The sequence below is a fragment of the Oryzias melastigma genome, linkage group LG3 (assembly GCF_002922805.2).
Source record: "Oryzias melastigma strain HK-1 linkage group LG3, ASM292280v2, whole genome shotgun sequence".
Taxonomy (NCBI): domain Eukaryota; kingdom Metazoa; phylum Chordata; class Actinopteri; order Beloniformes; family Adrianichthyidae; genus Oryzias; species Oryzias melastigma.
Genome location: NC_050514.1, coordinates 17,081,091 through 17,106,551, shown reverse-complemented (window position 1 = coordinate 17,106,551; position 25,461 = coordinate 17,081,091). Strand labels below are relative to the sequence as shown.

At 38.9% G+C, this 25,461-nt stretch overlaps 1 protein-coding gene across 5 annotated transcripts; it reads left to right on the top strand.

The window, feature by feature from the left end:
* Positions 1–497: 497 nt before the first annotated feature.
* On the top strand, positions 498–24,772 carry trim66 (tripartite motif containing 66). 5 transcript variants are annotated; one of them, XM_024295575.1, is made up of 19 exons: positions 504–590; positions 6,072–6,128; positions 6,248–6,292; positions 6,992–7,211; positions 9,948–10,077; positions 10,409–10,525; positions 10,697–10,811; positions 11,076–11,222; positions 12,929–13,046; positions 13,162–13,949; positions 17,347–17,553; positions 18,256–18,385; positions 18,466–18,523; positions 18,597–18,750; positions 19,036–19,898; positions 20,008–20,122; positions 20,207–20,281; positions 22,380–22,532; positions 22,627–24,772. In XM_024295575.1, exons 3-19 carry the CDS (start codon positions 6,284–6,286, stop codon positions 22,858–22,860), a joined length of 3,633 nt encoding a protein of 1,210 aa, XP_024151343.1. In that variant the 5' UTR covers positions 504–590; positions 6,072–6,128; positions 6,248–6,283; the 3' UTR covers positions 22,861–24,772. The 5 variants fall into 5 exon arrangements, with proteins under 5 accessions (XP_024151340.1, XP_024151343.1, XP_024151339.1 ...); XM_024295571.1 differs by lacking the exon at positions 504–590 and adding an exon at positions 600–1,015; XM_036210176.1 differs by lacking the exon at positions 504–590 and adding an exon at positions 1,029–5,819.
* The last annotated feature ends 689 nt before the right edge of the window (positions 24,773–25,461 follow it).

Genomic DNA, 25,461 nt, shown 5'->3' with positions numbered 1-25,461 from the left:
TGTGGGTGCCAGGTGCCATGTTACTGTCCTTCTGCCCGTGTCCTTTAAAGCTGTGAAGATTTTTTGAATATAAAGCAGAAATAAGGACACTACCTTAAATGATTACGTTAAAATAAAAACAGGATACAATAAGAGAAATAGTTTGAAATACTTTATTTTGAAAATTTGCATTGTAAATTAAACATTCATACATATGGAGTTATATATTTTCCTAAATATTTTAGCCCAAACCTTTTGTATTTTAATGAAAAGTTAAAAGTTGCAAATAAATTTTACTTGAATAAAGTGTTTGTTCAGACACATCTTTCATTTTGCTAAGTAAGATTTGGCACACACACATATTTATGTGTACTTTTACTATTTTAAGGTGATTTTGTCCTTTCCACTTGCATGTTTGCGAGAAGCAGCTTGAACTTTTGTCAGTCCTGTTGCCAGGAGGCTCTCTCCAGCTTAGACAAACGTCAGGAGTGTTGCAGCAGAAAATCTCACGATTAACTGCGAGACTTGGAATCTCCCAAAATTTGGTCCGGGCCAAAGAGCGACATCCGACGAGGGAGGGAGACTCAGCTGCTGGAGATGCTCGGGTCAAGGTAAAGGAGGAGAGGGCGGAAAGTCGGTATTTTGTGCGCGCGCGCGCACACTTTCTATACGCGCGCGAGGGAGTCGTTTAGCAACATCCTCCTAATGTTTGGCTGACGGGATGTTGGTCCTCGAATGCATCTCCACACAGATGTAGTTTCCAGAAGGCTCTGAAAACTGACCGCGCGCTGACTTTGTCTTTTTGCGGGGGGTTTGCGGCTGTGCGTCCGCGTCCACGATGGCACGGTGCGGTGATTGGGGCGTCATCATCTACTGCGCACTTTGTAAAAAATAATAATAACACGCTGAGTGATGCGCTGGAGGTGAGGCTGCTGATGCAGAGGCAGGCTGTGGCTGCGGGGGCAGATCTGCGGGATTCATCCCCAAACGCATGATAAAAGTGTCTCAGTCACGCATCCGGGATGACAAGGAACAGGTAGGAAAACACAACATGCGAGGGGAAGCAATGTGGAAATCCCAAATTCCCTCAGCCCTGTATGGAATGAATGTGGAACAAATACTCCAGCAGTTTGTTTATACCAAATGCCAGCGTTCCCACTGGATTTATGCTGCTACTGATTTGTTGTTTCACTGTGTAAACAACACATTAGTTTTTTTATGGATTGCAATCCCTAGACTGTTTGATTTTTGCTATTGTTATTTTTTATACTACAGTTTTACATTTTTTAAGAGGCAGGTAAAGAATGATCCTGTTTAGAAATAGTAGTTAGAAGAATGGAATTTATTTATTTATGTGCTTTGTGTTAATTTTGGGATTGTTTGATGTGCTGGAGTGGAAATAAAATTAAATTATTAGTACTTCATGTGGTTTACCCAACAACAAATCCCAAAAAGATTATTAAATGTAAGCTTCTAAGTTTATTATTTATTTTATTTATTTAAAGCAAAAAAATCTATAAAAAACATAACTAGAAGCACTATCTTCCATTTTATCCATATATTTTATTTTGTTTTGTACAGAAGCACCAAACAAATAACAAACGAGTGAAAATTGTGCACTCTGAAAGCAAAAACACTATTAAAACTATTCAAACTATTAAAAGCAAGAATTTTAAAATGCTATATTTTTCCTTAAAGTTCCTCTCCAGTCATCTTTTGATCAACTGTGAAATGGTTCACAAAAAAAAAAAAACTTGTTTTCAAGGACATAGTGTCTGCAGAGTGGCAGGAGTTCATTAGAATTTCGCCTCTTAACTGTAGGTGGGACTGTTCATGCAGAGTAAGACCGCCCCAACTTCCCGTTATCCATCTGCTCACTAGGGGTGTGGGAAAAAAGAAGACAATTTGAATCGTTTTATTAATTTTAAATAATCGAAAAATGTATATGATTCCAAGTAAAAGTAACAAGCGCAACTAAATGTGAAGCGTTTTTCACTGACATTGAAGAGCACACAGACCTTTCAGATCTCATTATCCAACTGGCCCCCACTTCGCTTAAAGTGGCCGTTTGGAAGTATTTTGGCTTTCATAGTGTCTAGGGTCAATTGGATAAAAGTCACGCAATGTGTAAGTTATATCACACCAAAATTAAATATGTAGGGAACACAACAAATTTGTGAAATCACAATGTGCAGTTTTCTAGACACTGCTTATTTAGTTTGACATGAGTTAAAGAGTGTTTCATTGAAGCTGGTCTAATGATAAAACATACATTGTCTTATTTAAGGTTATTCAGGGAAAATGTTTCCATTTTGATGCTATGAATATCAAGCGAAATATTTTTCATGTCAGAATTTTTATGCTCTCAATAAAAGTTAAACAAGCATACTGATCTTTTCTGTACTTAATAATGCATTTTGATGGAGAAAAGTAAGAAACATTGGTCTATTTTCTTGTAGTAAAGAGAAACATTTCTAAAGAAAATACAGATCTGGGATGAATTTATAATAGTTTCATAATCGAATCGTCCTCAATTGTAATCAAACTGAACCGTGAGGTGCCTCAAAATAACCCGCCTCGTATGAAGAAACCAAAGACGTTCATGGATCTAATCGTCTACAAGTGGATGCATCAGAATGGAACAGAGCAGGAGGCTTTTCACAAAAACAAGAACATGTTAAAAAAAAACACCAAAACACAATTTTCATTGGAGTGGGTCTTTAAAGAAAGAGCAGTGGAATCTTTGATCAGATTTTTGAGACTATTGGCTCTGAAAAAGCCCCTATAAAACCTGAATAAATGTAAAAGTCACAGCTCAAGTCAATTACTCTACTGTAATAACTGCAAAGAGCACTTCTGACCGTAAGATTTCCCTCCAGTGTCAAATAATAGTGAAAAAGTATCTATAGTTTCTTATAAAAATGGACTCAAATGTATTAACAGGAAATGTCTCACACATATTTTATGAAAACTTCTTTATCTACCCTTATTGACTCCTTTAAAATGGATATCCGCTCTGTCCTGTCATGTCAATTACAACAACTGTGCCTTAAATTAAACTGTCAGAAAGCTAAGTGCATGAGACTGTGAGATGTTCCAAGACTACTGGTCCTGTCTTATGAAAAGCAGGAAAAATAAGTTTAGAGTGGGTGAATGTAAAGGATCCCTAAGCACTCTTGTATTGTATTTTTCTAAAGTTTATGTGCCCTTAAAACCTTTGGAAATAAAGAGATCATATGAATTCTTTTAAAGCTGTGGGAGAGTAAATGATAAACATGCATTAGATTAAAATCTTAGTGGTTCTGCTTCATTAATTCAATTAGAAATATGTAAATTTAGTGGAAGATAAAATACAAACACAGCAACACATTTGGTTACATTTTATACTTTCCCAACAAAGTAAAACTTGGGGAGAAAAAAAACCTTAAGCTTTCCCTTTGGTCTGTTTAAAAATAAAACAGTATGTAGAAACTGTTTTGATTGAACACCTTGTGGTAATTAGCGGTACTGCACCCTTTTGTTAGGATGTCAACTGAAAGAAAGCTTCTTGAGAGAAAAACAATTGGGATCTTCATTTGTAATAAATTTGAATAAATTGTGCACTTTTTCTGTTTATAATTCCTTTTTCTGAGCTTTTTTGTCATTAGTGTCCTGCATCTATGCTCTTTTAAAGTATGGCATATTATGTTGTCCGTTTTTATGAAGAGAGTTGAATCCCTTTCAGTAATAGCTTTAATTGTATAGTAATTTTCTAACTTTTTTTATTTTAATTGCAAATTATTCTATTATTAATATTATTTTAGCTCTTACAGGTTATTTACCAGGTGAAGTTTATGCTTGCAGCAGACTGAAAGTTAGTCAAACTAAAACCTTTTCTGATTGGTAACAGTATTCTACAGAGGCTCTCATTTAGCCACTGACATTTGAATCAAAAATGATTTATGAACAGGACATTGCATATTCATAAACATTTACTTGTAAATATGCAAATTGACTAATTTGAACTTCTACCGGAAAGTTGGTACAAAATGCCACAATATCAGCATGTTACCACAAAAAAATACATATAAAATAACCACTCTGATGGTTTAATGACCTTTAAGTTAATGTTTTATCATGTAAACTCTAGTAAAGTGTGCTTTTTATGTTAATCTGGTGTTTGTGAACATTAGGCTTTTATATTTTCAGTCTTAACTTTATAACTTGTTGCCTTTTTTCTTTCCCTTTCTTTGTAAGTTTTTTTTTATGTTATTTGACTAAATTGTGAAAATAATGACAAAATTAAACAGGTGATGCAACAAAAATATGCCTACACTAATGTCTTTACATACATTTTTTTCAATATTTAGAGATTAAGTGGTGTCTGTGATTTGTGGTTTATTTGAAGTTATAAATTAAAAATTGTCGGTAAATATGTTAATAAGTAGTAAGTAACAAAGACAAATAATTAAAACGACTTTTTGAAACTCTAGAGGCTGGATGGTTCAGTTGGGTGCATGCAGGACTTGGCTCATGGTAAACCAGGCTTTGTTTACCGGGATGTGATGAGCTTATTCCAGTGTTGGTCCCTAGGAAAGACTCGTCACACTGTTGCCTCCCGATTTATCTAGGTCTCCCGGATCAAACAGGGTTGTGTCAGGAAGGGAATAAACTCAGACTGGTTCACTGTGGCGACCACTAACAGGCTCTGCTGAAAGGTGAAAAACAACTTTTTGTATAACATTATAAGTTAAATAATGTTCACCTTTTAACTTTAAGTGTGGAAGTTTTGTGTTTTTGATTTTGTGACATATATCTTAACATCCTCCTATAGAGGCAGCCAGTTTTCACTTGATCCACACATACATTTTTGATTTGATTTAAACTCCTGTTTTAAGTTTAGATCTGGTGGGCTTCTATCGAATCTGATATCTTAATTCATCAAAACTTCTGAAATGAGTATGGTTCTCTCTTACACTATTTCTTTTTGGGGTGTTTTAAAGTGTAGAAAAGTGATCCTTGATTTTGAGGAATATTCCAGTCAAACAGAATTATAACTTGAAAGCAGCAGAAGATAATCCTTCATCCTCTGTAACCTTATCGCCTCAACGTTAATAGATGTTATAAAAGAGGGGCTTTCAAGGAAGAGATCACAGCTCAAGTTTCTATTATGGTGGAGCCTCTGGAGAGGAGGTGTTCGTAGTGGCAGCTCTGAGGCAGGAAAGCTTTAGTGTGAAGCTCTATGAAAGTGCACAGGTTAAAAATGCTAAGGAGCAGGGCAGGGTGCGCTACAACCGGCTAATTGTCTTCCAAAGTGGGTCTTTGAGGACACGACAGGGAATGGGATTGCTCCGAGGTCCCAGCTGAAGAATCCAAGGATGGGAAAGTTGTAGGTCAGGCTTAGGCAGACTTGCTTGTAGGTTTACATTTCTTAAATGATGGATCAATTTATGATTGAAGTTTTATTCTTTTTTTTTTTAGCTTTCATAGCAGCATGAAACTCTTTCTTTGGCAGACAATCAATGTTTTAAAAATACCCTTCTCTGTGTCCACTCTTTTCTTATGATCCATCAGTCAACTGTTTTTTCCTTCCCTTTTACAGCGCGTGCTGTTCATCTTGTTCGCCAAGTTGACTCCAAAATCCAATTAATTTCGCAGTGTTGGAGGGAATTGCAGGTGTAAATCCCGGTCCCATCTGGAGCTCGTCCAAGCCTGACCTGGTTTTCGCGTTCTACGTTTGAGTGTAGCTCCTGTGGGAAGCCGTCCCCTCTGCTCGCCGGAGAGGCTACGGCTTCCTGGCACAACAGGAGTCTAACTTTACCTAATCCTGCCTCACTCCACCTCCTCCAAAGAATTGAAAGGTGCACGCTTCTGCAATTTTGCATGCCTTCCTCATTATAGGTCACTTGGTTTTTCCTTACTGCTCCATTTTGGAAAGAGCTTCCGGGGATTTTTTGCCCTACAAAAAAATAATTATGTTATCTCCCTAATTCCCATTTATTATGCAGAGGCTTATTTAAGAAAAAAGGATGAGATTTTCTGTCCTTTTTGGAGGCAGCACCACAGTGAGCGGAGGATGAATTTGAACATGACACTTCTCTCTTCCTGTGCAGCGAGGGTTCCTTCACTTGGATGAACTGGGGGAGGAGAGAGCACTGCGAAGCTGTCATGTAAGCTGTCTCCTCTGGGGCCACCTTGTGGTGCGCGCTGCTTCCTGCCTCAGGTAGAAGCCTCCGAGTCTCTGCTGGCGAGGCATCAGGCAGCTCTCTCTTCTCTTTACTCCCTCCAGCTGAGCAGGCGACACATCCTCCCTGAAAGCTCCAAAATGGAGAAGGTAAGCTGTCTCTTCTTCTTTGTTTAGTTCCTTCATTTGAACTTTCATTTCCTCACACCGCCAAAGCACGGTTTCTGTATGTGCAGCAGTTTCAGATCATGTAAGGGGGCTTTTTGTGTTTAGGTTGGAGCGGCTCATATGTTTAATTTGGAATTTTCTCTCCAGAAAAAGTCATTTTGGATGTTGGAAATCTCTCTACTGTCACCAATGCCAAGGCTTTTGGATTTGGTCCACGGTGATCTTCATTGCTATCAAATTAGGCACAAGAATCAGATATTGAATCCCTCTGCAAGTTGATATTACTGTAAAGTATAAGATAAGTGGATAAAGGCATACTGTGCATAGATGTCTCTGCCAGCGGCTTCACTGTATCAGTTTAGATCTGAAGTAAAGAGGTGATTTTGAATCTTTTTACACAGAATTAACACGTCTTTGTGGATGTGTTGTCATGTTTCACTGCATTTCTTTGAAAACCAAATATGAACTACAGAAAGTAAAGCCCTTGTAGAGCTTCAGCCTCATCACACGCTCATTGATATTCTGCAGAAAGTGTCTAACTAGTGACATGTAACGGCTCTTTCAAGTGTCATTAAGCCCAGAGTAATGCATCTCCTTCAAGAAGGGCCTTGTCTTTTTATTGCTTATCCCCCCTGCATGTGTTTACTGTATGTTTTGAAACAGCGCAGGTTTCTCTTTCAGATCTGCTCCGAGTGCACGGAGCCGACGCTTGCACACAGCCTCTGTACGCTCTGCAACAAGTGGTTGTGTTACCAGTGCACAGATGTGCACCAGCATCACAGAGCCTCTACCAACTCGCAATATGCAGACTCCTACCAGCAGCAGAGGGCCGGTGCTGCTCAGCCCCAGTGTCCTGACCTGCACTCGAGAGGCGCCAGCTCCCTGCCTCCCCCTGCTCAAGGCAAGCCATGTTCCCTCGTCTTTGAAGCTGCCACGACAGACCTGTTTTCTGTCAGATGATAGCTTTGTTTTGTGGTTTTAGGCTTTGGGTGTTTAGCCCCACTCATAAGGCTCCAGTAGAAGCCATTTGCAGCCAATAATGCATGATTTTTCTCATAATAGTTCCTGGAGGTCTGTGTGCTTTATTGCACCTATCTTTAACACATGGCCCAGATTCTGCAAGACCTGGATGAGATCATTTTTGCTAATATTAGCATCTTGCTATTTAAAGCCCCTCAGCTATGCCCAGCCGCTTTGTTGCCTGCATTTGCAGATTTCCTCTGCAACAAACTGTCAAATCATCGCAAAGCACAGTCAAGAGATCCTAATCATGATGCGGGAGCATTAGTGTTTGGTTTGTGCTCTTATGAGAAAAACTTTGTGACTGCGCTGACAGACAGGATGTGGTCAGTCAGATCAGGCTGATGCACCTGGGGTGATGCTTCGCTTTCTGCCACAGAGATCTGTAAAGCTCTGATGGCAGGAAGGGGTTGGCTGAGGTTAGCTGGCCAGCAGGTAGCAGCAGATCTCTGCTCTTTAACCTTCTTAACTTATACAATATTATTCTGTTTAGACGGTAAAGGTCATCTACTTTTGTTTTGAAAGGTGTCACATAGTTAACTATCAGTCCTTTTTTTTTTTTGGTGTGTGCAGCTAATATGCATGCACTTTGTATACTTTACCTTCTTGTCACTCACCATAACCTCAACTTCCTTCAGCACTAAAATATTTCTCATAGCAGTGCTCCTATCACGCTTTATGCAAACATACCTCATTAAAATGTGTTCTTCTGGCTCCAAACTCTTATTTATTTACAACATTATTGTATAGTTATTGCAAATTTTAAGGAAAACAGAACGCAACTGCAGCCGCAACAGAAAGTCACGGGGCTGTTTACTATATATTCATAAAATGTATGATGATAAAATTTTGTTCTAGACGGAGAAAAACTTTATTTGCTCAGACAAAAGCCAAACAATCCAAAGTCACAGATTCACATCCTGACAGAGGAAAGTTTGTTGCTTTAAAATTTGACAAAGCGTAAAGCTCTGTCTGACCTAAAAATGAACTTTTCAAAGTGGCGAATTGTATAATTGTTACTATTTTGAAGTGACGAGGGGACACACGCTTCTTTCTGGGGGATATGGCTCTGATAGTAGCTTTCATTTAGCGTTTGTTAGCAGCTATCTTTACCAAGCGAGCAAAATCAAAATGTTAACGAGGAAAGAATGTACCCTTATTTTTATTTTCTTTTTTTATATATATTTTTAGGAGGGCAAAGATAATTCTTTGGCATTTTTACCAACTTGCAAACAAAATGAAAACTAGTTAACCTGCTAAAATAACCATGAATAATTTGCCTTTAGGTAGCTGGAGCTTCAGTTTCACAATGCTTTGATTGTGAACATGGCTGCCATGTGAGATATCTTTATTGGTCCACATTGCTTTTTTTTAGCAGAGCTCTTTAGGTTTTTTATTTTTCAGACAAATTGTGAATTTTGTGGTACAAGCACCAAATTTGGCATGAATGTCTCATGGTTTCCAGAAAGGCACAAGAAAAAAAAAATGGCAGCCATTTGTAAAATTGTTGCAAAAGTCTCAACAATATGGGCTGTTTATGCACAAAATTTAGTCTTTAAACTTTAGAGGTTACTACACAAAACTATTAAAAACGTGTTTTTCTGAAAGCAGAAATCCCAAGGTAAACCCATGCCAAACTTTGGTGCTTGAACCACAAAATGTACAATTATTCTAATAACCGGCTCCTTATTTTTGGCACTGTGAGTGAACAAATGTCACAACCTTAAACAGGTCCTAGCAAAATACAAAAATAAAATATTTAGGCAGCCGAATCTGAATTCTTCCCCTACCCCTATGGCTCATCCCTAGCCCTACATTTACCCTCCAAGCGGAGTGTTATGGAAAAATAGTGTCTTTAAAATTCAGACTTAAAAAAACAATATCAGACACCACTACCCCTACAAATACCTCAACAATTGGAGGGGTAGGGGAAGCATTCAGATTTGACCCAATTTTTAGTTCATAGTAGATATGCCACAATTCTCGGTTTAAAACCAAACCATATATCACCCCATTGAACCGAATTGTGGAGAAAATGAGTTGTTGCATTTGTACTACATACCAATATGTTTACGTAGAAAAGTGTCAAACGTGTTGTGCTCAATTTAAAGAATGAATCATTATTTGCTGTTTCATTGCATTACACCACACTTAGAATGAGCCAACTGAAAGTTTTTTTTCTTCATTTTTGTTTGCTTATTAGCAAATTAAAAAAGGGATTTTTCTACATTTTTTGTTCGTTGTTTTGTAATCCAAAAGTCATGTATGGAACCAAAACAAAATCGTGACCAAGAAACTGAGGTGTGAATTGAATCTTGGGGAAAGTGCATCATTGCATCTGCAGTTCATTGGGGTTTTCTTCTTAAGAGTTTGCAACGACTAGCTTAGCGACTATGCAGACAAGACAAAATAACATGCTATCAAGCTATTTTTAGTTGGTAAAATGTCAAACTTTAAATGCAAACTTAAATTTCAGAAAGCTGTTGAGTTTTCAGTTTCAAGCTCTGACTATCTTTTACCCTGATGATATATGTCAGCTGCTCTGCTCTTGCCCCAACTCTGAATCACACTGTTGCTAAAGCTTTCCTCTCCCTTCATCTCTGTGTATGTCTTTTAGGTCCAGGGTCAAATCCTTGCTCCCTCTTAATGTGCCACTCTCACAGACAGGAGCCCTTGGAGCTTTTTTGTGAGTCGTGTGACCTTCTGTGCTGCAGCAGCTGCCATCTGTCCTCCCACAAAAACCACAGGTCAGTCCTCTGATGCACAGCGCAAGGACGCTGCAGAGACGGGGCTAACCGCAGGTTAAACACCTTCTCCCAGATGAAACTCGCTCTAACTGACTTGTCACTTTTATCATGCAGATCTGCATACACTACCCTTGGCTGGCCTAACTTTCATTATGCATTCATACCCTATTTTGTTTGTGTGATGTTACAGTGCAGTTGCTGCCTGGAAGGTCACCTGCATAATGTCTTGTCCTTAAGGAAAAACACATTTAATTGTGGTGTTGCTCATGCCCGAAAGAATAAATTAGCCAGCTTTCTGTTGGGTGAATAATTAGATCTCTCATATGTGCAGAGTGCTGCAGATCAGGAAGGCCCTTCAGGATCAACAGTGGCTGTTTGAGAACCTGATTGTTCAGGTGGATGAGAGGAGGTCTGCAGTGGAGAGCAGTGCTAAACAGATAGAGGACAGGTTGGTGTCAAGTTATTCGTAATTACAAACTGGGGAGCATCTGCCACTAACAGTCAATAATCAGACCAAATGAGATACGGCATGTCAGAGAACAAAAAATAAAAAGTCAAATCTTACTATCTTGTGAGTTTTAATCGAATTGAAACGTTTTCCTCTTTTCTGTCCCTCCAGACTGCATGAAGTCAAGATTGCACACAGGAAGGCAGAGAACCAGATTAAAATGGCAAAGATGATTATGATGAACGAGCTTAACAAACGAGCCAACCTATTAATAGAGCAACTGGAGGTAATTACGTTCTTTCTATCCTTCTTATCGTTTAGCCAGCTGTGAGTGTTCATGCAGAAAATCCAGCACTGCCTTGATGTGATCAGCCCCGAAAGCAAGCAAACAGGAACCAGTAATAGTCTGTCAAAGTTGCTTAAGACGTCCCTCGTCTCGTGAGCTGCATCTGCTGCCATTGATTCGCCGTCAGGATAGCCACACTTTTTTCTCCGTCTGCCAGAAAATTGATGACTTTATGCGTTTTTTTTCTTTTTTTGTCTGTATCAGAAAATTTCGCAGGACTTTCAGCACAGTCTGGAAGACCAGCTGCAAGGGGCAATAGAGATATGTGGCCAGCTGGACCATATTCAGAAGTTCGTCACCTGGGCCACGACCCACCACTGCAGAGGGCCGGTGCTCTTTAGCAGAGCTCTGGTGAGACAATCAGCAGATGTCATCGCACCCCCACACAGACCTCTGAGGGGAGTTCTGTGAAACTGTTTAGGGAGATTTCAAGCTTCTGTTTCTATCATAGCTGCTCACATACAAGGGTAATTCCTGTCCATTAAAAAAAAGTTGCATGTTTAGAAAGAGGGACTGGGGTGCAATTTTAATGTAAAGTGCTTTATTATTTGGAGGTTTGCGGACATGACCTCGTCCTCGTGTTGCTGGGTTCCGTGCACTGTTGCATGACAGTGCAACACCCAATCTAGGGCGAGCTTTGTGTGTCAGAGATATGGCCTCGATTTGACTTTAAAGGGCATTCTTGTTTTACATTATAATTTCTAGGTTCCCAAAGTGAGTCATGTCTGCAAAATGAGTCCAAAATCAAAACTTCTACACCAGGGGTGTCAAACTCAATCGCACACGGGACCAAAATCCAAAACACACCTTAGGTCACGGGCCGAACAGGATAAACATTTATTGAACACTCTAAAACTAAATTATTAAAACTTTAAAATCATAACTTTTTAACATAATTATGACCTATAGATGTAGCACTACCTGTGATAATGCTAGTGTGAATGGTGTAAGCTGAATTTGGACGCTAACAATGGTGGTGCTGATAACTGAAGATGCTGAAATCGACAGTTTGAAATGCTGAAGCTGATAGTCAGCTAAAATATTAGCTAAACGTCAAATTAGTCTAAAAAAAAAAAAAATCATAATTTTAGGTTAAACCAAAATAGCTAGCATGTTGCTAAAAAAAAAACAGCTAAACTCCAAAACAGCCTAAAAAACTAAGAAAAAAAAAAGATCCAAAGCGGCTAACATGTACCTGAAATATTAGCTAAACTCCAAAACAGCCTAAAAAACTGAAAAAAGCTTAAATTAGCATAAGACAGCTAACATGTAGCTATAATATTAGCTAAACTCTAAAATAGCCTAAAACAAACTTAATAAATGCCAAAATAGTCCAAAAAGCTATCAGAATGCCAATTTTTTAAAACTTTAAAACCATAACTTTTTAACAAAATTCTGAATAATAAGAAGACAGGAATATTATTCCAGAATAAATCAATTTAAACCTTAATAATTGTAAGTTATTTACCCTCCATAAAAATATATTTTGTCAAAATTATACAAGTTTAAAAAAGCACAAGATAACATCAGGCCATTAATAACAATAAAATAAAAAGATCTGAAGGGTGAATAGAATTACCCAGAGGCCCCCGGGCCTTGACTTTGACACATGCTCTACCCTTTTAGTCAATTATATTAATTAACAACACTGCTGGACAATATATTTCAATTTTGTCAGTATCATAGATAGAATTGGTTTCATTTCAAATCAGTAGAAGTGCACGGGTGTAGTGAAAAAACCTAAGTAACAGCAGTATGTAGCTCTATACTGAGCTGTGACTGCATGGTAGTTCAATTTAATAATTGACAATTAAATAATTCAGTGTGCATATCTCTAATGTATATCTATTAAAGAAGAAGGATTTGGATCTAATTTATCTACCCAGTTATTGATTATCACGGTTACACTGATGTGAAAGCAAGTTTAAAAGCATAGACTTAAAACTTACAAATAATTGTTTTTATTATTCATTTTTACTTTAGTATTTTTCTATCTAAATGTTTTTGTACAATGCAATGAATTGAGCTTTTTTTCACATTGAATGTTCTTGTGTCAGATTTCCTTCCAGATGCAGCATCTGCTCGAGGCGTCTCTCCACTTTGATTCATGGAGTCCTGTCAAAATCAAATTCAACTGGGATGCAAGTTACTGGACCAAGCAGATTTCCTCCTTAGGTAAAAGAGAAATAATGTGATTGCAGTCTTTTAAGAATGAATTTCAGTTCTAAGTTGTGGAAGAAAAGTCTGAGGTGTTTCTGAGGAGAACTCTCACTCAGTTTTGCTTTTACAGGCCAGCTCACTGTCGAGGGGGGGACATGCCCCCATCCGTCAGGCTTCACTGGTTCCAGTGTGATGAGGCCGCAGCCAGTTGCATGTTTTGCTCTTCCAACCATGTTTCACAGAGGCCGAGAGCAAGATTGTGGCTACCAGACCTGCTGTGAACCTCAACTGTGCTGCCTTCATGGCATTCCCTCCAAGTCAGACATGACCAGCTTAGACAAAAGCCAGGTGGAAACCACTCTTTATAACTCCAACTTCACTCAGGATGCACTTCTGTCTGGTTCTCTGCACCAGAACCAGCAGCTCCAAAAATGTTGGGATGCGGAGAACTCCTTGCAATATCCCACTACTACATCTCCTGTCATCCAACTTTCCTGCAGCCAAGGACCGGTTACAGAACCACAAGTCGCTGACTCCCTTGCTCACTCTCATTCTGTATCTTACACCGCATGTCATGAACATCAGGGAGAAATTCTTCCAGACAGCCAAACTAAGCTAAACCGTAGCCGGCAGGGTCCGTGCAAGGGGAAATTGTTGCTCAGTACACCTTTGCTGCAAGAGCTCAGACACAAAGTTATGGATAAAGACATTCCCGCTGAAGAGAGCTGTGGGGAGAGACTCAGAGCAGAAGAGACTGGTGGACAAACAGGGAGTGAAATCAGAGAACTGTTGGATGCTGAGTTAGACAGGAGGGAGCAGAGTCCTCTCCAGCCACAGCAGACTCAAGCATCAATAAAAACCGTTGACCTGCAGAGGACCAGACTGTCACTGACGCTCAGAGACCACGGCATTGGCAAGGTAAGAAAAGGTTAAAAAATAAAAACCCCATTAAAAGAAATATTACTTTTTTACTTCTTTCTGTTTGACCATTATCAAGTATTTTAAAGGGTAACCAAACAAGGAAGTTGGAGGCTGACTCCACCCTCAGCCAAAATGTGAAAATCCAGTCAGATGGGTGGGGCTGCAGATCATGACGTGGGACCTACATAGTTTGACCAATCACAATATTCAGATGTAATGCCTCTTTTAACCTATAGGGGGCAGCACACAGACGGTTTCAGACCATATTTTCAAGAATTAAACAAGTTTATTTTAATTGTCAAAATTTGGCAATGACCAACAGACAGCACTTTTAAAGCTCCATTTATTTAGGTCAACCAAAAAAGTTGATTTACAGTTGATTTAAAGGTGTTTAACAATTGATATTACTACTAATTTAAATGTGATGCAAAAACATTTTTTATATTGATAGTTGAAGAAAGTCAGGAGTTTTGCTGCAGGTTTATGTGGTTTGTAGTGGACCTGTAAGACTTAAAATAGCAAATATAATGAAACACAACTTAGTTTGTTTGAAACCAAAACATGTCAAAATTTAAGATATATCATAATATAAAACACTAGAGATGAAATTGTCAAAAAGGGAAGTCACTGAAATTACTGACCAAACCAAGGTGTGATTTTATATAGGCAAAGTTGGACCAAAGAGCTAGATGACTACAAAGTAAAAAGTACAAATTCAATAAAATAAAGCCAAACATTATTAAAAAATGTGTAGAAAAACACTGATCCTAACAGTATCCCCCACAAGAACAAATCCTAGATAAAGCTAGAAATGATAAAAAAGGGGGTTACTGGTGGAAAAAAATACAAGTCCAGATGGGTATTCAGTCAGATGATGACAGTGATGACGTCTGACTGAACAGGTGTAACACCCAGACCACCAGAAAGTCCTCCCAGAGTTATGAGGGACCAGCGCTCACTAGAGACCTTCTTGAAACAGGCAGGTTGAGAAATGGCCCCCCAGAGACCCCCACAGACCAGACATATGGAGACGTGGCATGGGTTAAAGTGGCAGCAGATTTTGTGAGGGATGTTTGTGCAGAAAAATCTTCCAATTGGATAAAAAAAAGGGCTTTGTGGAGAAGTGTGGGAAAAAACTGAACTAAATGCTATTGAATTAAAAAGACAAAAAACCTTAAATAAACCAGGAGAAATAATTGAATTAATAATTAGGAATAATTAGATTTTTGAATGGGAATCAATTATTTACAAAACCAGATTAAAAAGTAAATAAATAAACACATTTTGCACAAATTCTTACAAAAGCAATTAAAAAAAAATTAAGATGATAAAAATCTCTAATCACAAATACTCCAACAACTTTTCAGAGGAAAGCAGCACAAAGCTACAGGGAAACTTCCTCAGCATCATCATTTATTCAATGACTCCAAGTGAATTTCATAACATTAGATACATTTATTTATTAAATGTAATTGAACTGTGTTGATCACCACTCTGACGTGTGCTTAATGCAGAAATATTCAACCCAGATTATTTTAGCTCTGCATTTACTGTAACTGAAAAAAAACGACGACAGGAAATTAAGTTGTGATATCGGTGGGCTTGAGTCCGACGGATGATTAGCTAACAACAAAGGCTCAAATGTTTGCACATTTCAGCTCTGGTGATACAATTATGAGAAAGGGATAAAATGACTGCATGGACGGTCCATGCTGGGCTCGTGCTGCTGCGTTTTGCACCAATGTTGTCTCATTTTCTCTCTTTGAGAAACTAGCTTGTGATGTGACTCAAGTGTCTCAACAAATTTAATGAGGTGTTGAAACAAAAAGCGGTAGATTTTTTTTTTTTTTTTGAAGGTGTGAGTTATTTCAAATTGAGAAAAAGTCCCTCTTATGGTGGTTTCAGCTAAACTGTCCTTTTATCTAACGGAATCCCTGATTCTCTGAACAGCACAAGCGATTCAAATATAAGCAGAACACAGTTGGTGATTTGCCTCATCTTCCCTTTCTACCTCATAAAATGTTTTAATGACATCATTATGGCTGAAAACAGTTTTTAAAATTTTACAATGTAACAACCAAAACTAAGCATGCTGGAGGGTTTCTGCCCCCCACTCTGAAGTTTTGCTTCACACGTGGTTTTGCACAGTTGTCACCACCTCAAATGAGTTTTTTTATTCTTCACAGCTCATGACATGATCAACCACACAAAACTGTTTATGCCGAAACCTGTTATTCATCAGCCAAGGCCATTTCCTGTGAAAACACAACGCTCAGACAAACCCAGGAAACCATTGCCGAGGAGAATTGTGGGAAAGTGAACCGTTTTGCCACATTTTAATTAAATATTGAAAATTTAGCTGAAAAGAAGGATGCAATTGTGGAAGTGTTAAAAGACAGTTCTGATGTCACACCTGCATTCTCCTTGATTATGAAGCCATTAAAAACTTCTACTTCAATGCACGCTTTATTTTAATGCCAGAGTTCTCACCTGTGGAAGGTGGCAGCTTGCTGAAAACATATGGTGCCACTGAAAGAAGAGATGATGAGGCTTGGGCAGCCCTTCTAATCATTAGCACGTCTAATGGCAGAATTGTGACTTTTGTATGAAACCCTCATGACGGATTATTAAAAGCACAGGGAACTTGTTATTTTTTACATTTTCAAGTCACTGCATCTGGAACTGATATAAATACACCAGGGCACACTCATTTATGTACTTAACCTGTCATTAATGAGTCACTAAGGGAATAGTAGGATATGCCACTTTGATTTTGGCCTCGCTTTACACCAAGATACATTTCTCATCGTTCCAGAGAGAAGGATTAGAGTCTATTTTTCTTTACAGTCTGATTCCTGCCTGCCCGCCCTCCCTGGAGGAGGAGGGGGAGGGGGGGGGCATAGATCAGGTAAGTGTTTTAATCGCATGATACTTTAAAGCACACGCTCAATGGAAGATGAGCTTGAATATGCATGAGGGTGTGCTAGAGGGACACATTCAAAATCCTCCTGCCATTCGTTTCTCAGCCCTTTTTTCGCTGTATCAGTTGGAGGAGGAGTGAAAGTGCTTGAAGATTTGTGCAGTTTTTAAACTGCAGCGTGAGTGAGAAGGATGGTAGTACAAAGAAAGCTTAATCCTGGATTTGCATTTGATAATTGGTGTGGAGTAAAGTAACCTTTCATGGCTCGTACTATAGCACTAATATATGCTGTGTATTTGTAAGGATTGAACCGTTTGAATTTTTTCCTAATTGGGTCTGAGAGACGTTTTTGTTCATCTATCTACCTCACACACACATTTCCCTTTCAGTTGTTAATGGCTCAAACAGAGGCATCTTTTGCATTTTATTCATCTCAGAGACCCGGCCACCTGTGTGTGTTTGTGTTTCTGACAGAGATCGCCGTCCCTGGAGGCGCCGGCGACAGCCCGCATGTGTGCGTCTGACGAGCAGGGTGGCAGGCCGGGCCTCGATTCGGAGGGCTCCAGGAGGAAGAGGCGCTCACGCAGCATCCCGACAGAGCTGGTGGCTCCATCTACCAGCTCCTACTGTGATCATCCCACAGGGCGCTCCAATGGTCAAAATACAGGAACTGCAAAAAAGGTAGTGCTGCATCAGACTACAACCACAAGTGTCAAAGACACAGAGCTGCCAAGCTATGAATAAACTAGGCATGGAGAACACGCTAAATGCGCATTCTCCACAATGTTCACGCTGAACAAGCAGGGAGGGGCTTCTTTTTATTTTTCTACTATTTACTAGTGCATGTCTTCCACCTACAGTTGGAAGAGGTTTGGTTTGAAATATCAAACCTGTGCAAATCTCTGAAATCTTGCATAGAAAATGCCTTTACCTCCGGCCCTCGTGAAACCAGGCCAAAGCCGTCACTGTGGCTTCCTGATACGGCCGCTGCCATTTTGAAACCCGTCAACAGTGATTGGTCCGAGTCGGTCTGAGTCACGCTTTTAGAGGAAATACTGTCGCCTATCATAAACGAGCTTGTTCGAAGTCCACACCCCTTCCACTGAAAGCAGGCTCGGGAGAAGCTTTCAATCAAACATTCGAGGTGGGACCAGCGGGCACCACATGCTGTCACTGAGGCATCTGATTGGTCAGTTTATAGCTTGAATAACTTGCAATAAAGAAAAAAAATATCTAAAAAATTAGGATTAGAAAGAATATGTTAAGAAGAATGTCAGAGCAAGAATAGTTTTTCTGACAAATAGAGTTGTAGAACTGTGTTTTAAATGGTGTTAACTGCTCATTCATTTATTTAAGTTTATTGGCTAACGTGTTTGTGGCCAGGATGATGACACGGATCACAGACAGAGAAGATCCTCTGATGGGGTGCTTTGTGGCATCAAGGAATCTTCATCCGACGTTGTTGCATCCGGCAGACTTCAGTCTCCCTCAATGTCTCAAAAAATAGATCCAGGTAGAAGAATGTGGATTAAAGGCCTTTTTCAGTCCTGATATTATCTACATATATTAATACATTTCTCTTTCTGTTCCAAGGTCAAACAGCAGTTGTGACTAAAGATGCTGAAAATGGAGCCAAAGTATTGAGTCACAGGTAGGAACTCTCTGAGTGAACCATAACAGCAACACGTAGTTTTTAAACCATTAATTTTCTGTTGCATTAACAGAGATGTTCCAAAGGACTCCATTAAAAACAGAGTACCAGTGGTTTGCTTAGAGCGCCTCAAGATCCTTGTATCACAGCTTCCACCTCATGGGAGAAGACAGAGCGACCCTTTACCTGCCAGTGGGACGGAGAAGTGTGAAGCTGTCATAGTAGAGGTATGTAAGCAGAACTACTTTTTGAACTCAATATATAAAGCTTTAAATATGGAGTAAATGTCTGAGATAAAAAGACAAAATCATTGTTTGCTGTGTCACCCATGATGAAGTTCCTCATATTACCTTTAAATCCAAATCCATAACATGACTATTTTATCCTGGAGCCACTGTATTAATCTAGGTTGGCAGCATTCCTGATCCTTGCTTTACATTTGTTGTTTAAATGTTAAATTTACATTAAAAAAGACAATTTTTCTAATAAATTCTGCTCTGTTTTTGATTTAGGAGGCAACGGGAGGCCCTGGAAGGAGGACCACCTGCTCCTTTACGGTTAAACAGTCAAACCCCATCAGTACTGACTTTGACGTCCACAACAGCAGAGAGAGACTCAGGTCTCACAAATCCTCCACTCTCCTTTCCACTGTTTCTAAATATGTGCCACAGAGTGACTCTGCGCTCGACCTAGACTCAGACTCTGACCCCAGGTCAGGCTCGGAAGAAGCTGTTGTTTCTCCTGTTCATCCAAATCAACGCCTGGACTCAGAGGCATCATTGGAGTCTGATCCAAATGTACAGTCTTCATCGGAGGCTGAGCTTGACTGTGCAGCTGGGAGCAAATCATCCCCTGCAGGAGAGATGTGTGGGGATTCGGAGCTGAGCCTTGAATATGAAGCTGATCCAGAGTCGGATGCGGCAGCAGGATCGGAGGACAATCAAGGGCTGGATGCTGAAGAAGAATCAGAGGATGCCGATACGGAGTCTGACATCCTGCCTGAATACCGGCCCACCTTCCTGGCTTACACGGATTCAGACGTGGTGTCGGATCAGCCTGCGGACTCTCAGGAATCTGTGGAGTCGGAGCTCGATGTAGAATCGAACGCCGAGGGCGCAACGGATGATCCACAACCGCTACGCTCTGACGTTGAAGAGGAGCCGCATATTTGCCACGGTCAGAGGCCCCTTCTCATTGCAAATCCCGCCAACCACGGGGACCCAGAGGAAATCCAGTCTGAGCGTGACAGTGCAGAGATGGAGAGCGAGGATTTCTGTGCGGTCTGTCTGATCGGAGGGGAGCTGCTGTGCTGCGACCGCTGTCCCAAAGTCTTCCACTTGTCCTGCCACGTCCCGCCTCTTTTGAGTTTCCCCTCGTAAGCTTCTTTCACTTCTCTTTCCACTCACTCAGCATTGCTCAGCTTCTCTTTTGATGTCCGCCAAAGCGGTAATGACTAACCTGTTGCTGAATATTGTCTTATGTAGAGGGGACTGGGTGTGCAGCCTGTGCAGAGACGCCATGCAGCCAGAGGTGGAGTACAACTGTGAGAATGAAAGAGCTCCTGGAGTTCTGCACGGACTCTCTGCATGTGATCAGAGAGTAGGTTTTTAACTCCAAAAGTAGTAAGATAAGCAGTTTTATCGCTTCCTTAAAAGTTATTTTTATTTTTATTTTTTTTTGCAGAAATGTGAGCGGCTGACCCTCCTGATCCTTAGCAACATTTTGAGCACGCCGTTCCACGAGCCCGTCAGTCCGCTTGTGAGTGATCCATTGCATGGTAGTGGGGAAAACCAACCCACTTTCACCGCGCAACGCGTTTCTCGTTGTACGTTCAGGCAGACATCAGTGCCCCGAGGAGTTTTCATCTTATTTCTGCACACAACAAACACACTTTGATAGCTGTTATATTTGTCAGCGTTTGGGGGTTACAAGGCTCCCCCACGGATGTTTGCTTTTTAACAAAGTCGCTTTCATATTCAGTTCTCCTCATCAAAGCGGTGTAAGCACATCCTTGGGGCCACAAAAGTGTTGTGAAGCACTTTCATCTTTGAGAGATTTTTAAAGAGTTGAACCGTGTTTTGTTTCTACTCACACTCATGTCGGCAAGCATTATCCCTCTTTTTTCTGCCGCTCTTCTGTCTCTGTCTGTTTATTTTGTCTGATCCCTGCTTTTCTTTACAGATTTTACCTATTTTCTTTTTCAAAGTTATGCTGTAAAATATCAGAACTTAACAGTTCAACAAAGTTTAATGTTCATCTGAACTGAATAAATCATTTTAGCATAACTTACCATCATTTTTTAGCCCCAATCAGTCACAAAAACAAAACAATTGTATTTATTTATTGTTTTCCACATGTTAATAATGTGTTTACACAAAAACAGGAATAGTTTCTATCGGTTCATTATATTCCATGCAAGATTTAACCTGTGCTTTTAGGAGGAAATAAATCCACTTTATAAATATTTAACTCAAACACACAGGTTACAGTTTATAAGCAATTTATATACTTTTGACAAAAAATAAATAAAAGAAGTTTCTACATTTTATCACATGGATGTAAAATAAATTATTTATAGTGACAGTAAAACAGGATTTTCTTCTTCTGCTTTTTTGGATTCTATTTAATAGCTTTTTTAAATAATTTTTTTCTATCCATCTATCTTCCTCTGTTCATCCGGGACCGGGTCGCCCAGACTTTCCTCTCTCCGGGCCACTTCCTCTAGCTCCCATGGGCGGACCCTGAACGCATATTAAGATAATATTTTAAATGATTCAATAAAATAAGGGTTCTGTAAAGATTTTTGAGTGAGCTATAAATACCAGGAACATTTATATGTTCAGCTGGAAAAATAGTCCCGCTTAAAAGTGGTCAAAAACTAGTCAAAACTCAAAAAATGTGAAAAATGTCTTTAAATGCAGTAGTATTTTCTATTGAAAAACTTGATTATTATTTATTAAATTACAGAAAGTAGGACAATTTTTCTCGAAACAAAAGTCTTTTTATTTTTGAAGGTTTCAGTTTTTGCATTGTAAGGCTTTTTTCTATGTAGTTAGGTTGCATTAAGAATAAAACTCTGGTCTAACTGATGCTCCTGGAGAAGGCAGAGGACGAATTATTGTGTGGAACTCCTGAGAAAACAGGAAAAAACACAAACAGAAATGTGTGGAATCTCAGGTAAACTAGAAACTCGTCTTTGATGCAGTTCTGAACTCTGATAGTGAACCAACTGGTGATGAGTCAAGCGTGGTTTGGGGTTTTATATGAAACTCAGTGAGGTGTGAAACAGGTGCCTCAGAGCCACAGGGGAGAAATTAATTTTCAGCAGCACATGAAACTGAATTCAGACACACATGAGGCCTGGATCCTGACAGCATTCACCACACTTTAGTTGTGTCAGTGCTATCCTTTTCTATATCTGATAAACAGCACAAAAGAAGCATGGAGGGGAGCGGAACATGGCTGAGCAACACAAAAATGTTGTTTTTCTGAATTCTAAGCATTGCAGAAACATAAAGAGAACATTTTCTTTTTAGAGACAGAAACAATGCGTAACTGTTAACCTCATGTCAAGAAAACAAGATCATGCCACCTGTTTTCAGTAAAAACATGAAGTTAAGGAAATTAAACTAACTTTAAGTTTTGCTAATTTTGTGATTTCATACAAAAAAAACTCGTTACTATCCATTCTTACATCACAAAAAGTTCTGTAAATAATAAAACCTTGTTGTTATAATATTTAAATGTGTTTTATCTTTTATTTTTACATTTTATTTTATAAAAATATTAAAGAATGTCTCATTTTCAGACACCAGATTTGTTAAAATGTAGTCAAATCTATTAAATGTCACTGCAGGCTCGCCATTATTACCAGATCATCAAGAGGCCGATGGATCTGTCTGTGATCCGAGCCAGACTGAGTAAAGGGAATCCCGTACATTACACTTCCCCGGATCAGTTTGTGGCTGACGTCTATCTCATGTTCCGTAACTGTGCTAAATTCAATTACGTAAGTGAAGGCTTGTTTTACTTTGACGGCAGTTTCATCGTTCACCGAGCACCGATCAGTATTGATCTGACTGTTTTGCTTTCTCCATCAACAGCCGGACTCTGAAGTGGCTCAAGCAGGCCGCAGCTTGGAGCTGTTCTTCACCTCGAAGCTGAAGGAGGTTTTCCCCGACAGAGCGTTCCCAGTGGCTGAGGCAGACTCCGACAGCGATGAGTACGACGAGGCCTGCAGGACTGCTGAGGGCGGCTTTCCCTGGCCAGAGAGGAGGGAGTGCCACAGAAAGAGGAAGAGGAGGCAGTCCCTTAAGTCAAGGCGCCATTACTTCTAACCAGAGGTGACTGGAATCAAAGGGGGGGGGCCGTTTGGTCTGCATTACACAGCCTGATTTACCGGCCTGTGGTATGACGACTGTGTTACCGAGGCAACGGGGTGGTGTAGTGTTTAGCCTGATGGCAGACGTGCTTCTGTTTATATCTCAGTTGGGGTTTTTGTGTTTTGCATGTCCCTCTTCAGTTCTGTACATCAGCAGCTCTAGTTAGTTTAACTGCTAGCTGGAAATCGGCAAAAAGTCTGGATGAGTGTCTGTGTGGCTGAAAGGTCACCACCCTCTTAAAGTATCTGAGTAACAAACAGATGATCAAAGCAACCGTGTAAAAATGGATGCATACTCAATGCTACATATTACTGTGATGTATTTTCCTGACTGTCACGTTGCTCTTACAGCTATGAAACATGTGAAAGTTGGCTGAAAATTGGGTCGTGGATGCTTCATCGTATGACATTTTAGCTGTTTGCTCTTAATGCTCTGCACTGCTCACTATTCTAGATACTCTCAAAGAACCCTATAGAAGTGTAAACAATAGCACAGATATAGTATCGTGCAGAGGATGCTGTAGGAAGGTGTTCTTGCATCGAAAATAAGTGTTTTCAAAGGGAATTTATTGCTAATTAGAGCGCACTTTCAGTATTTTCTGTTAGCTTTTATAATATGCGGCTTTTTGCAGAATTTCGTTCCACTTAACGTATTGACTTATATTGATGCACAAGATAATAGCTACCTTCATAACATGTCCTGTTTGTCTGTTACACTTAAAACTATAAGAAATGGTAAAATCTCACCACAACAAAAGTTTTATTGTGAAATTTTGCATCAGTACCAGAACAAACGTAAAGAAATCTACCTTTTACATCGACTTATAATCAATCTGGATGAATAATGAGTCGTATTCAAGTATTTCACACCTCTAATAGTTTAATGCCTCAAGCTTAAACGCTAAATATTACTTGTGCTATTTAGTTTTGGACATTTTGAAGGATTGCTAGCTAAAAGTAGAGCTATACTGTTGAGGGAAAACATAGCCTGATATTAAAAATACTGAGCACTTCATTTGAAACATGCTTTTATTGTCTTCAGTAGCTTAAAGTAGACATTTCTCAACTTATAATCACTGCACAAATAGTATTGAATAGATTTCATGTTTTGAAGTGATGAAGGATTGATTTTCTAGATTTTTTTTTACTTTTGGAGCACAATAGTTCAATTCATTTTTTCCTTACAACTAAGCATTCAAGAACGTCACAGGAAATATATGTCTTCTAATTTCAGTGATTATTGTAACAGGATTTTGACAGTGAAAGCATGTAGATATAACTCACAACACTTAGAGTATTTTATAGGTCGTTTGTGCTGAAAGCAGAATTTGCATATGCTTTGTAGTTGTTGTTTAAAAGCAGTAATGTTTAAAAGAAATGTTGCATTTTTTTATTTAAAAGAAACATTTTTCAATTTTGAATTTGAGGGAATTGAATAAAAAAAAATGTTTGTACAAATTACTTTCCGTTCAATGAAAGTATTTTACTTTCCTCCAATTCTTTGCAGTTTTGCATTTGGGAAAATGATTTTGGAATTGCTAAAACATGTGTTGGGAGAGTCTTGAAATCTTTTAATAAGAGATACAAAAACGTGTCGTATTTCATTGAAAAAACTGAAAACTTTTGTTAAAGATTTGATGTTTTGTACTATTTTCAGTAAAGCATTTACTGTATTTTCTTGTTATTTTACGTTTATCGGGTATCTGCAATTACTAAAAGTTATAAAAGATAAATTTGAGTTAAAAATACATTTTTTTCTAAAAGCATCTTTTTATATATATGTATAGATATATGTATTATACCATTGCTTGATATTTCTGAGAGGTTTGGAAATTCATCCTAATAAATTATCAACAGTTTTAAGTTTCTCTTCTTCACCTCTACCTGTGTTTTTTTTTAAATAACATGTTTGTCTGAAACTCATGACAGAGATGTAGCTCTCTGGACTTTTCAGCTCAGACATGATATCATCCAACCGTGCGGCCTCAGGGACACGGCTGGCTCCTGCTCCAACCACAATAAAACAGACAAATGTCTTTAAAAGGCCTTTACTGCACATTAGCCGTTTTCACAGCTTCAGAGAGTTAAAGGTAAGAGTAAAATTCACATAGTCACTAACCTCACATAAACTACATTTAATGTGTCTGTCTGGAAACAGAGAATGTGTCTTTAACATGTTTTAAGCAAAAATTAAAAAAACACGTCTCTTTTTGTGTGTTAGGGTGAAATAAATGCTTACCTAAGATAACAGTTGGGTTAATATTAACCTTTAGGTGTATGAATTGTACTTTAATTCAATAAATTGGTCAAAGGGACACTTGTATATATGAATGTTTGAGTTATCAAACTTGTTGTCAGAAAATAATGGAACAGAAGAATAGTAAAAGTCAGCAAAATTTAAGTTTTTTTATTCATTGCAACTAAAATTACCTCATAATGTTACATTTTCAAACAATTGCTAGTATTTTGTTACTTTTGTATAGTTTTAAGCTGTATATGAAAGCTCTCTTCTTATTAATGACTGATTGTGGGGAATTGATTATCATCTTTTTCGCTT